The sequence below is a fragment of the Mesoplodon bidens genome (genome assembly GCF_964165515.1).
Source record: "Mesoplodon bidens genome assembly, chromosome: 1".
NCBI classification, from domain to species: Eukaryota; Metazoa; Chordata; class Mammalia; order Artiodactyla; family Ziphiidae; genus Mesoplodon; species Mesoplodon bidens.
Genome location: NC_138176.1, coordinates 200,321,828 through 200,337,312, shown reverse-complemented (window position 1 = coordinate 200,337,312; position 15,485 = coordinate 200,321,828). Strand labels below are relative to the sequence as shown.

The 15,485-nt window shown below is 34.5% G+C and overlaps 1 protein-coding gene across 3 annotated transcripts in view; it reads left to right on the top strand.

Moving 5' to 3' along the window:
- FSTL5 (follistatin like 5) overlaps positions 1-15,485 on the top strand; it is a gene marked incomplete at both ends in the record, with an annotated part of 533,648 nt that overhangs the window by 243,694 nt on the left and 274,469 nt on the right. For all 3 annotated transcript variants that reach the window (XM_081250998.1, XM_081250997.1, XM_081250996.1), the window contains one exon: positions 4,602-4,798. In XM_081250998.1, coding sequence (XP_081107124.1) covers positions 4,602-4,798 — 197 coding nt within the window. The remainder of the gene's footprint in view (positions 1-4,601; positions 4,799-15,485) is intronic.

Here is a 15,485-nt window from a genome sequence, read left to right as displayed (position 1 = left end):
AATCTATGACAGTCTGGAAAAGGCAAAACTATGGAGACAGTAAAAAAGTCAGTGTTTGTCAGGGGTTAAGGAGGATGGAGAGATCAATAGGCAGAGAGCATAGAGGACCTTTAGGGCAGTGAAACCACTCTGTAGATACAGGTGCACACGTGTCATTATACATTTGTTAAAATCCATGGAGTATATAACACCAAGAACCCTATGTACTAATGAACTCTAATATCGGGGTTTTTTGTGACAATGACATCACTGTAAGTTCATCAATTTTTGTGGGGATGTTGATAGTGGGGGAGTCTGTGCATATGGGGGGGCAAAGAGTACATGGAAAATCTGTATTTTCTGCTCAATTTTTCTATGAAAATAAAACTGCTCTGAAAAGTAAAGTCTATTGTTTAAAAAAAAAATTCCCTCTCCATGAGGAAATCATGGCTCTTTAAATGTAGAAAGTTGTGAAGTGGTGTGTAAGTGTGCTTGTATTAGTAAATTTCCAGAAATAGAATAGTATCTGAAACATAACAGTTTTACATTAATCTTATGTGTAACTGTAAACATGTTTTAATAAGAACTTTTAAGTAAAGTTTATGTAATATAAAACAATTTACACCATTAGATTTTCCATATTTTAGTAGATACTCCAGTTAAAGTTTAATTTTGTTCAGACTACTTTTAACCAAGATAATTTTAATTCCTTCAAACACACAGTTTAACAATGAATTTAAAAATGAATTTAAATATAATAGTTTGCCATGATGAATTTATTCATAGATGCATATTAAATCAACATACTGAAGTTTTCATACATTCCTTATGTTATAAATGCAAAGTATTTTTCTAAAACACATTTTAGAAAATATTTACATTTAAAAAATGTTTACATATTAAAAAGGTGTAAAAGTTTTCTTTTAGCAATTGTTTAATAGTTTGAGGAAAAAACAATTCCAGTATGCATTCTAATACATGAAAAGAATTGATGCTAAAATAAAAACATTTAATTTGTATCCTTTTAATTTCTAAGATTTCAGCTTATATTAGGATCAAATTAATAAAATTTGAAATATAAATGCTAAAAAGAGAAGTAATATTCTTATATACTTAGATTTGATTATTTTTATGTTGAAAAGAAATGGTACTTCTTAATGATGGATGGAAGGGAAGGATAACAGTGTAATTTCAAAGAGATAAGTACAAATTACAGGCTTTGAAAAAGTAGCGTTAAGCATAATTGATAGAAGCTATAATTTTGAGCACTTATCATGTACTCAAAACTGATGGTGGTACTATCAGATATATAAAACGTAATTATCCTCAGTTCAGTAGAGTCTTGGAGAAGCCTTGCCAATACATAGGTGAGACCATTTGAAAGTCAGAGAGTCAGAATGAGAAACATGAATCTCACAGGATATCACTTACATGTGGAATCTAAAAAAAAGGGTACACATGAACCTATTTACAAAACAGAAACAGAGCCACAAATGTAGAAAAAAAAACTTATGGTTACCAAGGGGGAAAGCAGGGGAGGGGGGAGGGATTAATTGGGAAATTGGGATTGACATATACACACTGCTATATATAAAATAGATAACCAACAGTAACCTGCTGTACAGCATGGGGTACTCTACTCAATACTCTGTAATGACCTATATGGGAACAGAATCTAAAAAAGACTGGATATGTATATATGTATGACTGATTCACTTTGCTGTACAGCAGAAACTAACACAACATTGTAAATCAAGTATACTCTCATAAAAATTAATTAAAAAAATCAAAACAAGTGAGAACTTGTGCACATAATAAGAATACAGGAATATCATGCATGTTTTGGCCATGTGGCGTTATCAAGCATGTTTTTTGTTTCACAAAATAGTTTAGTTGGAATAAAATTATCAATCTATTACTTAAATGAGAAAAAAAAAAAAAAGAAAATCAGAGATTCTGCCTTCTTCCAGACCACACAACTCTAGGTGGATTTTAACTGCCCTAGAATCACTCTGAGTCCAGAGTCAGCACAGCCCTGGAATCTGCATTCATGAGCAGGAGGATGGTATAGGTACCATCAGGTGGCGACCTCATTCCTCTTGTCCTCAGTGTCTAGAACAGGCACAGCAGAGGTGATCTCTTACTGGTCTCCAAGAGCACCAAGTGAGTCCAGGAGAAGTTTTCTTTCCTTTCGCTGCCTAACACCAACAGGTGTCAGGTTTCTTTTCCTAACACCATCAGTTGATTAAGTATTGAGATAGGAATCCTACCAAAGCAAACAAATCAACAAACTAAAATTTTTTAACTTCCTTCTTGAAATTATTCTTGGATGAGGCCATGATTTCTTAATATACATTGATGTTTATTTATAAATATCTATTCTTTTTCATTAATTCTATATATTTTTATATTGATCTTTACTAAAAGGGTAGTAAACATTTAATATTTCCAAATCATCATTATGTTTTTACTCATTTTAACCCATTGTAATAGGACTTTTCCATTTATTCACTAAAATTTCCCTTTATTGTCATCAATTACCTCCAACTTAAGGAATCTAATGAGCATGTTTCATTTCTTATCTTATTTTTACTCTGAAACATTTAACATTTCATCACACCCTCTTTCTTGAAAAGTTCTTTTCTCGTTAGCTTCCTCTTCAATACTTACAGTTTTCTTGCTATTTCTCAGAAAGTCCTTTTCTTTTTCTCTCTCTCCCTTTGCAAGTTCTTTTTTCTCTACCTGCAACTTAAGCAATGATATTGCCTGGAGTTTATTATTATATTTATTTTTCACTTTTCAAATAATCCTTGGACAAATTTACTGAATCCATGTATAAGTTGATTTTAAACTCAGTTCTGAAGATGAGAAAAGTAGAGAATAAAGGCTAAAAGAGATATTGCCTGGGTGTAAAAATCATTGTGCTCCTTTCTAGCTCTGTAATTTTGAACAAGTTATTTAATCTCTCTGTGTCTTAGTTCTTCATCTTTAAAATAGTGATAATTATAAAGTCTTTCTTGTTGGATTGTCATGAGAGTTAAGTAATTTAATACATAAAAAGTTCCTGGCACATAGAAAGCCTGCATTACATGTAATCTGTATATTAATAATAGATGTATCTATTTATTACTTTAAAAAATCTGTAACAGCGATTATTTAAAATCTCTAAATTCTACAAAACTTTACATAATTTTAGGACTGTTTATTTCACATTTCCATAGAATGTGAATGCCTTAACTGCAATGTTTTTATTTTTGTTTTCTTTGGATTTCCAGCAGCTACCTCAATACCTGGACTTGCCAGGGAATTTACAATTTGGGAAAAAGTATCTATAGAGAGAGCATGCTGATGATTGTATTACTTGATTTGATCAAAATTAGAGTGTAACAACCTAAAATTGTATCTCCTCACACCAAATTTCAAATATTAGTTAAAAGGTGTTCAGCACTTAAATTCTATTTCCCATGTTCTCACCTGCTCATCATGGATGGACACAGGTCACTTCCCCCAGACTCCATCCTCCTTCCTATCAGTCAAATGAAAGGACAGGCAGGTCCAAGGTCAAATACAGAAATCCCAGGGAGGGCTGTTGGAATGGTTTTCTCCCTCTTCCTGCTGCACACACACACGCACACGTATTTGGAGCCTTCCTCTTATGCATCGTTCACAGACACCAAAATTGTTACCTATCCCTCTGGACTTGATTACTTTTCTCTTTTGTCAGTGATTTCTGTTCTATTATGAAAACATATTCTTATTATTATTCTTTACTGAGAACAGAATAGTGAAAAATTCACTTAATTTGTGGTACAAAGTTTACATCTTGTAAAAAAGAAGTTCTTGACAGGATTGCTAAACACTAAAATTGCGGAAAAACAGAAGCCATTTCACTGTCTTTGAAAAACAAGATAGTCTCTCATCTCTCTGGAAGAGATTGTTTTCCATCTTGTCGGGAAAAGGAATGAGACCTCAACCCCATGCTTCTCAGACATATATTTTAACATCTTTAGAAATATTGTAGATTCTGTCACAGCTTAATTGTCAAAATGAACCACAACTGTAAAGTTAGGTTTTTTCCTAAAAAATATATTGTGAAAATTCTCAGCTAATATAATGCATACATTTTCATTTACATATATATATATATATATATATATATATATATATATATATATATCTCAGTTTAAGCACAAAATCCAGCACAATCTAACCCTTTGTTTGGGTGAGTCATTTCATGTCCCTGAACCTCATGTTCAAAACCTGTGAAATTATCACTATAGACATGTATAGTGAGGAGTTAAACTAAGGTAGTGTATTTAAACATTGGAGCCAATTGAAGCTATCATGTTTTTCTATGTACATTCATAGAATCAATGACCTTGTCATCGAGAAAACACACAGCATTTGTGTCGTTATTGGATTTGATACTAATGAAAATTTTCTGTCCTCTCATGTAAATAGCCCATTCTTTTTTCCTGTGCAAGTAGTAAAGTATGCAATAGAAACATAAATATTATGTACAAAGTATGTTATCTACTAGAGATCAGCTTAAAACATTAATAAAATAAATGATTCCTTTCTAATAATATTGTTTTGAAAATAACTTAGTTCTTTTGTTACAGGAGATAACTGCGAGGCCACTGAATACAGCAAGATGAAAAGCATGCTTTTAGATTTACAAAATCAAAAATATGTTACACAAGACAATGAAAACCCTAACGGTGACGACGTATTTCGGAAGAAGTTGCTGGTGGATCAAATGTTTAAATATTTTGATGCTGACAGTAATGGACTTGTAGATATCAATGAACTAACTCAGGTAAGATTAATGACTAAATTAACAAGCTAATTTAAGTATAGCATATGCAATATATTTACATTTGTGTGAATGTATGCTATATAAATAAAAATATTTTTATTCATATAATTTGATTATAGACATAAAATACTTTTAAGAGAAAAAATTGACTACTCTATCAGCAGTATTAATTTTAAGTAACATTTATATGATGTTGTACAATTTAAAAGAGATACCTACTTTGACAGGTTTCTCTACCTTAAATACCTAAAGGAATTGCCAGTTCTCTCTTATAGAATTTATAAACTATCTCCAGATATATCCTGGAGCTCTTGTAATGTTTAATTTTCTATCAGTCAATGGAAGCTTGTTTATCTGGTATTCAAGGGCATTACTGAACGGCAATTGAGTACATCTATAACATATTGTAAATAAGTGATTTAAGAAGGTATTCAATTATTGACCTACTCCAGTACTTTTTTAATTATCAAAGATCAGGTATATTAAATCTGATTTTAATATTATGTCAACATTATTAAATTTCATTTCTTTGAAAATTGCCAGCAAAATGATACATATAGACAAATTGTTATTAAAGAGAAGAGAATATTTTAATACACAAAAGTTCTTTATGTGAGCCATTTTGGAAAAATAGAAATATTTTAATGTGTGTGTTACTGAGACAGACTGCTGAAGGAAATTGAAATACCCAGATTTAAGAACGTAAATTAGTTGTGGATAGTGATGGAAATGTAAAATGATGGACATAAGATTTCTCCACAAATATATATAGGTTTTTAGGAAGCAAAGGAGAGAAGAAGCCACTCCAGGGTGACTAGGAAATTGGTGATAGCCCTGAGGAGTGTTGCTGAGTCCATGGTAATTCCTATAGTGGATCTTAAGGTGGATTTTGCTGCTGTGCTTAACAGGAAATATAGTTTTCAAAAAAAAAATCAGTTGTCTATTTCCACAACATCATGCCCTTCATATTTCATATTTAATTTTATGGTTTACTTAAAATATCCAACAATGTGGAATATCGGTCTTATTATGCAAGTATTTCAAGTTTTAGGATAGTGTAACTTAGTTTAGAGACTTCATATCAAAGTGACCTTGTGAGCAAATTGACTTGTCATTCTAGGTAATTAAAAAAACACACCGTTTTCATTATCTTCTTTAATTCAGCTTACATTTAATGAGTAGTTACTAAGTCCCAGGCCCTGGGATTCAAGGAATGAACTCTGGAATTTTAAGGTAAAGTTAGAAAACTTTTAATTAAGATATTCATGTTGTCATACCTGTCATAATTTATTTTTCAAGAATGAAACTCTTTAGAATTTTACATTTCTAGCAAAGAAATGATGTAATTCAGTTAAAATGGATTTATAATTAAGGCATGTCACTTGGATCTATGCATGTTTGACATATTCAAATATATTGTGTTTTTGGTTTTGTTTCTTACTTTTTAATTTTATAATAGTTTTTAGTTTTCATTAACATGTCTACACTACTTTAACCACTGGTTGGGTATGACACATGATCTGACCAAATCTAGGACCCCCTTCTGAGTCCAAAGAGAAAATTGCTCATCACTGGAAAATGGCATTGACAGCACTCATCTATAATTGTTTCAAGTTTCTGCTACATCCAAGTTTATATTAGTTTCCTAGGGTGGCCATAAGAAAGTACCCCAAACTGGGTGGCTCAGACAACCTCTCTGTCAGTTCTGGAGGCTCAACGTCTGAGATGGAGATGTTGGCAGGGCTATGCTCTATCTGAAGCCTCTTGCGGGGGGGAGAGTCTTTTCTTGCCCCTTTAAGCTGCTGGTAGCGCCAGGCATTCCTTGGCTTGTAGGTGCATCACTCCAGTCCCTTCTTCTGCAGTCAAATAGCTTCTCTATGTGTATTTGTTTTCACATCATTTTGTCCCTTCTTCATAGGATACCAGTCATATTGGACTGAGGGTCCACCCTACTCTAGCAGGACCACATCTTACAGTATCTAATTACATCTTCAATGACCCTATTTCCAAAAAAGTTTACATTCTGAAGTCCTCAGGGTTAAGACTTGAACATATATTTGGGGAGGACAGAGTGCAACCCATAATAAAGTCATCTGCTACAGCATTTCGTTTTGTTTTTCCTGTTACCTTTGATTTGGATTTGCTTTTGCATCTGAAAAGTGCCCTTCCAGTTCATCTGAAAGTTATCATGTGAGAACAGAAAGGATCTTCAGAACCCTATTTATATGTTGACCATCCACAAGGTACAGGCAAGGAAGGATCTGGAGAAGTAATATTTACTAACTCCTGAAGACATGCCCCAGTACTTCCTTCAGCTTTATAGATTGGAAATGTTAGCATCTCATCTGTCAGCAATCAGCTATGAAAAAACCAGAAGGTTGTAACTGACGCCATGGAAAATATATAATACATCTCTAGCTCTTACGAGCATAAATATTGTTTTTGACTTGTGTCTTTTTAGGTTACAGGTGCTTTTAAAGAACTTGTATTCCAAGTATCATAATATTAAAGTCAATAATACATATGACTTTAAAAATCAGCTTGGAAACATATAATATCATCACTTAATATCAAATTTCAAAATAATTTAAATTAAAAGAGAAAAGGGGGAATGGATCTTAATGGTGTTCTTCTAATAATTTACAAGCTATTATTAGCAGAAATGTAATCTGTAATTCCAAGATACTGCCAATGACAAGTAAAAATTAACAAACATAATTTGGCTTTGAGGTTTTATAAATTCAGCATAAAATCTGGGTGCCCATGTTCTGTTCATACTCCACATAATGAATATATATTCTAAAGCTTCCCTTGCAGAGTTTCAAGTAAATTAGAAACTAGAGGTAGTTGAGAGAAGAAAGAGATAATAAAAAGCAATAGTTAAAGGGGGTAAGATCTATAGTATCACAGTTTAAGAACTTTGATTATAGAACCTGGACTTATATATACTACTTAATTCCTGTGCAACCTTTAACAAATGACCCAAACTCTCTGTGTCCCAACTTCCCTTTCTACGTATTGACAATGATAATAACACCTAGTATGTAAGCTGGATGTGATATTGATATTATTTTGAAAATGTAGACTTCTTAGAAACATAACTAGCACATAGAAAACATGATGTAATTGTTAGCTCTAATTAAAATTTCCAATCTAAGTTTCCTGTGCATACTGTGGAAGATAATGGAAATATAAAAAGGGCACACATGCTTGAGTTAGTGGATGAGCAACTGATCAATATTTCCATACAGTTCATCCTTTGCATTTTTTAATGTTTACAATCGGCTGATAGGTGAGAACAAATCGACCATTATAACCCAGAAATCTATGTACACATTATTAAATATGAAAGCATTTTAATACCAATTTTCACAATGAAAAAATGTTTCTTACAAAAAAAGAAAAATAGTTTGGTTATTCCAAGAAATTAGGAAAAATAAATGGTAGCATGTTTTATGTATTTATCCATTTATTTATTTTGCTCATATCATTTGAAGTACTCATCTGCTTATCTCACGTAGCTAGTATGAATGTTGTTAAATCCTGAGTTCTAGGCTAGAGACAAGTACATGGCATCATTCTGCAACCACTGTGATGTTGGGCATTTTTCTCCAGAGTATATAATGCCCCTGTCTTTACAGATATGATGTTAAATTGAACTAAACTTAAAATAAATATCATATATATATATATATATATATTTTTTTTTTTTCTTTTTGCGGTATGCGGGCCTCTCACTGTTGTGGCCTCTCCCGTTGCGGAGCACAGGCTCCGGATGCGCAGGCCCAGCGGCCATGGCTCACGGGCCCAGCCGCTCCGCGGCATATGGGATCCTCCCAGACCAGGGCACGAACCCGTATCCCCTGCATCGGCAGGCGGACTCTCAACCACTGCACCACCAGGGAGGCCCCAATCATATATATTTTGTTTTTAAGATGCTGATATATATTATACTAAAATATCCTTACCTGTCAAACTGTAAAATACCTAGTTTTGTGCAGTTTTTTATTGCCCATAAAACCAAGTTATAAGAAATAATTGAAAGCAATATCTTGATTAAGACAGACATAGATGTGTTATGAAAGAAACAATATGCTTTAATTGACTATATTTTACAATTTAAATATTTTAAAAATATATGTCCTCAGTTAGTATAGTACAGTAACTGAGTAATGATAATGGTAGTTGTAATTGTAATAATACTATTACGTTTCTATAATCCAGATGTCTGTCATTTCCTTTGCATTTCTCTTTGAGCTACACACACACACACACACGCACACACACACACAACCCATTTGCAAAAAGCAATATGTACTTGGTTGAATGACTGAAGATGTATAGGGTGGTAGAGGATGGGATTATATCACATATTACACAAATCACACATTGAAATCCAGTTTAGATGAAGCACTTTGTACACTTTTCCTTTCCTTGTGCTCTGTCCAGATCATGCCTTGCATTTTCTGTACCACAGATGCAGGACCCAAGTCTATCTCTCAGTTTCAACTCCTTAATTTTCCCTGGGGCTCCAAATTCCTTATCACTCAAAACAATATAGTTCTGTTTTATTTATATTCTCCCCCTAAATGTGTATAACCAAATACATCACTTTCAATGGTTACCAACATCTATGTGACTTTCTTAAAAACTAATGGCAAGTTGTAGAATATAATAACACCAACATCAAAAACCGATATCTGCAAGAGGGAGGAGATATGGGGATATATGTATACGTATAGCTGATTCACTTTGTTATATGGCAGAAACTAACACACCATTGTAAAGCAATTGTACTCCAATAAAGATGGTAAAAAATAAATAAGGCAATATCTGGCACAGTCTTTCCTTTGGCAAATAAGTCTTCAATCCCTGAGACTAGTAGAAATTCTTATCTTCTATCTTCTGCCTTATTTTTTATACTCCCAGAGCCAAGTGAAATCCCACATCTATCTCTTTCCTCAAGTGTGTATGATGTTCATTTTCACCCTTGGTGAGGATTTTTGCCTTCCTGAGGGACATGGGGTTGGATGACAGGGGAGAGTGTGGGAGCATTTTTACAGGAACAGAACAGTTCATCACTCTCTCCTCTCCCATATACGTGTCTTAATTACTATATGACAAAGGTAATATTTCAATCACATTTAAAGTATTTGTTGAGCATTTTTGTTTTAAAATGTCTATTCTCTCTTTATTGACAATGGTAAATGGACATTTAATTTACTTTGGTCTAGGTAGCCCTGTATCTTTTCTTAAATCTGTGCTATACTGCCTGGATCCTATTCAGAATGAGCTGGTAGAACTGAGTGGTCTCAGCCAGTAACCAGTTCTATGCACTAAAGGCAAAATCAAATGTTTTGGCTCTTCCCAAAGACCAGGCTGATGGTGTGAAAACTTGCTTGTTTGGTGTTCTCTCTTAGTTCCATTCCCCAAATCTAAACAAGTGTCTGAGGTTCATCTCTATTATCTGTATCTCTCTCCTGCTTCTCTTAAATTGCCTTCTCCAACAGCAAGAATTCAGGGCTCTCTTTGGGTCTATGGTGAAATCTGAGCTTTACTAATTCTTGCTTCAGTGAAAATTGTCCTTGTAGCAATATGCTCCAAATTTGCTTAATATTCAAATGTATGTCTCACAGGATAATAGCTCACTGAAAAAGCCTTAACAAATGTAAAGTATAGACTTTATTTGAAACATAATAACAAACAGGGTTTCTCCCCTAAGTATTGTGTATGTGACTAGTGTGGTCAGGCACTCAGCTACACAGTAACACATTTATGGTTTTAAGAACATATGTTATTCCAAAACAGACCTGTAATGCTTGAAATAAGGATTTCAGGATGAAGTGACATAAGGTATGATCACATTCCTTTTGGCAGGCTGGAATGTAGGAAAAGGTCATTGGAAGAGAGAAGGTTAATGATCAGTTGCTATGAAAAGAAGCATAGAACTCTTCCTGGTGGTTTATTCATATGCATTTTGAAGTTTCTGGGGATATTGATAAAGAGTTAAGGTAGATAGAAATTTTGTGAATTGAGGGGTAAATTATTGGTGAATTATGGGGAGAGAATAGGAAAGAATTATGTAACTGAATGACCTGACATTCAAAGGAGTAGCTTCTATTTATCATCCATCCGTCTGTCTATCTACCTATCTATCTATCATCTATCTATCTATCTGATGAAAGAAAACTCATTTGGGAGGAGGAAGAAATCCAGAAGTGCCAATAGGGAAGCATTTAATTTTTGACCATCTTCCTCCCATTGACGTAGAATGGACGTGAGAAAATAATTAGTCTCCAATTGTTAAAATTATTGGACAAATGGTTTTCTTAAGGAGTAGCCAGATTTTCTTAAAGTCAGCATGGTGAAGAACATGTTTCCTTAAGAAATAGAAGCCAAAAGAGAATTTTCTGATCAGAGAGCAGGATTTACAGAGGATACTATGATGGGTTTTAGTTGTAAAGGAAATGAGATTAGGTCAGATTGGGAAGTGTGCAGAGCAATATGGGAAGACTTGGATTTTATAGGGTCACAGAAGTAAACCAGGGTTTGAAGCACAAGGGAATTTGTATAAATTGTCCCTTTGAGAAAGGACAACTACTTCTTGCATCATGGTTCCTCAGAGTAAAATGAGGGGATACATACACAGACTTCACTCAGCAGAATGGCACCCTTGAGTTTATTAGCAATATTAAAAGATAAACTGAAGCATATTAAAATGTTGAGTTTATCTGAGCAAAAATCCATTCATACCTGGCAACACCATACCAAAAGTGGTTAGAAGCATTCTGTGGAGGGGAGCTAGGGAAAACTTTTATAGAGAGGAGGTGAAAGCAAAGTAAGGAAAGTCCTAATTGGCTACAGATTAAAGCCTAGTCGTTTGTGCTTGGTTGTCCTTAGGTTTTGATTTCATAACCTTGAGGCGTTTACAGGTTTAGGGGTTGGTTGTATTGTATGTGCCAAGGCATTAGAGCCAACCTCAGCTTAAAATTCTCCTTGTTTAATTTAAGAGCAGCCTACATAGAGTTCTTGAAGTGAAATGGTGCTAATGGCTTGGCAAATGTGTTCCTCAGCCTTCTCCCCATTTCATAAAATAACCACCCATGGAGTTTAAGTATGCAAAGTCATTCCCTTGTGAGTCTGAGTTTAACCTAGCAGCTGTATTGAGTATATTGATTTAGCTTTTTTCTTCATTTAGATTCTGTCACCTTAATAAGCTGATTCACATTAGGAATACATATTAGAATGAAATATTTCCTTAATGTGCACACATGACAACAGTTTATTAAAATAATAAAAAGAACTACTTGTTCTCAGGATTTAGATTATTATGTTATATATATTTGACTTAAAGAGCCATTTGCTCAATGACTACCTTATGTGAATTCATTTACAAATTTAAAAAAGCAAGAATAAATAACGCTAGATATTTTTAAGCTAACAGGATAAGCATGGTGCTCATGTCTTTGCAGACTTTGTACATATCCATTTTCTTTAAAATTTATTAGAACTGTTGCATAGGGAATGGACAGTTAGTCTTTATTTTGAGTTGTTAAGCCTATTACAATTTTAAAGACTTTTAAAGGGGTTCTTGTAGCTAGTCAACATATTTATGTATAATGAGATTGGTAAGAATTGTTTTACCCCATAGATAAAATGCTATTTTAGTGGAAACAAACTAAATGCAAATAAATAAGCATTTGTTTGGGTAGAGGAGGAGATAAGTGAGGACTGTCTGGGAGTGCCATGGTAATTAATCCTATTCAACATTTACAAACCCCATAAACCTGTCAGGTATACAAAATAAGGCAGCAGAAACCAGGTGTTAAAATGGCATTGGCAATGCCAGTAGGTAGATCATAACAGCAACAATTAGCACTTAAAACAGAAAGGTAAGACCTGTATTGTTGGGTTAGGTGTAGCTCAGGGCTCCAATTAATAAACAGTAATTTCAATTGTAGCTGGAAACCTTAGTAAGTAGTTTCAAATATTCTTTTTTTTTGTTTTAACTCTTCATAGTATCATAAGACAACTTGAAAATTAAAATTGTTTTAAAATTTTTAAAATATATTGTTTGTAGCATCTTTCCTTTAGAATGTCAAAGTATATTAAAAATGTTGGCATTCATGTTCAGAGAATTCCTGTGAGCCATATAGAATGCCTTAAAACTAAAATAGTTTTCATCCCACCAATGGTTTAATAATTTTATCTCTTCAGCTAGTCTTTCAAAATTAATGTTGGCCCTAATGATTTTTTAAATTTCTTCTAATGTGTTAAGTGTATTACAAAACCTAAAAGGAAACTTAGAAGATATGATTATTTTATGCAATTCTTTTCTTTTAATACACCAATTGCAGGGTAGCATCAGTTATATATGATTAAACCATTATAATTTGTAATATTAATTATTTACCCTCTGTCCTTTCACATTATTTATTTTTAAGTGCTGTTGATCATCCATAATTATCTTGTTTTTTCAATTGATTACATGTTCCCACTCACCGTTTCTAGAATATTAACTCCATAAGGGAGTCATTCTTACTTCCTAATTAATCTCCAGTCCTTAGAACTATTCTTGGCATATGGTGTTTGTAAAGAAAGGAAAGAAAGAGGGATGGAGGAAGGGAGAGAGGGAGAAAGGAAGAAAGTGGATAAGAAGTAGTCTGGAGGACCAAGTAATAGAAAAGCCAACCTATATTGATGTGGGAGAAACTTAAAAGCCAGTGCCTTGAAATGTGTATTGTTACCACAGGAGTATATTTATTTTCTGAGCCTTGGAATGTAATCTACACATTTGTCAAGTAAAGGACTGAATATATCTACCTCTTCTTAACTTCACAAACGTGATGGACTTTCTTTAAAATAGAGGATCACTGAGCTCTAACTCTACTAAGACCATTGTGATTCTGACACGGGCATGATTAGTTTGAGAAAAATAGTTTCAAAGGATGAAGAAGAGCTCAGATTACTTGAACATATTATCAACTGAAAAAAAATGCACAACGTGAGAGCTGTGAGTTAAGTTTTATTTGAGGCAAAATGAGGACTATAGCCCGGGAGACAGCATTTCAGACAGCTCTGAGAAACTGCTCCAAAGATTTTGGGGGACAGGTCAGTATACATGTGACTTTGGTGAAGAGGGAGTACATGTAATCAAGCACATATTTTTTGCATAAGGTTTCTGCTGGTCTCGTGAAGGTCACTCGTCATGAGGAGCAGATGTCACCACAAAGGATTTTAGTGCTTTTCTAGATATGAGGAGATGCAAGAATTGAGCTCATAAAATCGGCTCCTGAAAATATGTAACTATTTGGAGACCTGTTCTGCCAGTTTTTCACAGAGCACAGAGGGCCTCATTTCTGATCTCCACCTGAACTCCTTTCAGGGGGTGTTGGAGGTCAGCAGCTGCAGCAGCCCATGATTTCATTCTTGAGGCAGATGGCAAGTGCCCGTTAGTAGTTGTCAGTATGAGTGGTATATTTCATGAGTTCATCTTTTCTTCTACTCCACCAAGGAGAGGAAAGAACAAGACACAAAACTGGAAGATTAGACTCCTCTGTCTTCCTACCCCCTACACAGATGGTCTCATCACCATGACCTGACTTGAGACCATCAAAATCAACTACATGGGGCTTCCCTGGTGGCGCAGTGGTTGGGGGTCCGCCTGCCGATGCAGGGGACACGGGTTCGTGCCCCGGTCCGGGAAGATCCCACATGCCGCGGGGCGGCTGGGCCTGTGGGCCATGGCCACTGGGCCTGCGCGTCCGGAGCCTGTGCTCCGCAATGGGAGAGGCCGCAACAGTGAGAGGCCCACGTACCGCAAAATAAAAAAAAAAAAAAATCAACTACATGTATCTTATTGCTTTTATGAGAGTGAATATAATAACCTTGGATGTCCAAGTCATGCCTTATCCCCAGAAATCTAATAACCATACATCTCTTAGCAGGGAGATAATCCTCTACATCTACCGCTGGCACTTTCTATTTCTCTTTCCAGTTTTATTTATCTTTAGATAAGTTATTGTCATCTGAGATTCTGTGTAGTGTACAGGCATGTCTCAGAGATATTGCAGTTTGGTTCCAGACTACCACAATACCGCAATAAAGCAAGTCACATACTTTTCATTTGTTTGTTTCCTAGTGCATATAAATTTGTTTACACTACACAATATTTTAGTAAGTGTGCAATAGCATTATGTTTAAAAAAACAATATACTTACCTGAATTAAAAGAAATACTTTGCAAATGAAATTATGCCTGGCCTCCTAGACTAAAGTTTCAACCTAAGATACTTCAATGACAATATATTCAGTGAGTCTGGCCTTGTCAAGAATCTCTAGTTCAGATGTAACACGTGCATTTTGAGGAAGCTCCAGTGGGAAGTCTTTGGAACCAGAGCCAGAAGGTAAATGAAATAAATGTCCTACAAGTTTGGATCCCCAGCACAAGAGTGCTTAATGTATTACTACTTCTATTTTGTTTTATACTTTCTTTCCCCGAGTCACACATTCAGCTCGTTAAGGCTATCAGAACTCCGAATATCTGAAGCAATTTTCCCAGGCTGGTTAAAAGGTTTATAGGAAAGTATCTTCCGCATTTGGAACACCCCAGAGTGTGCCAATGCTCCCATCAAGAAACAAAGGAGAGAAAAAGTTACTAGGAAGCATGTCTTAAGTAAGCTATTTCA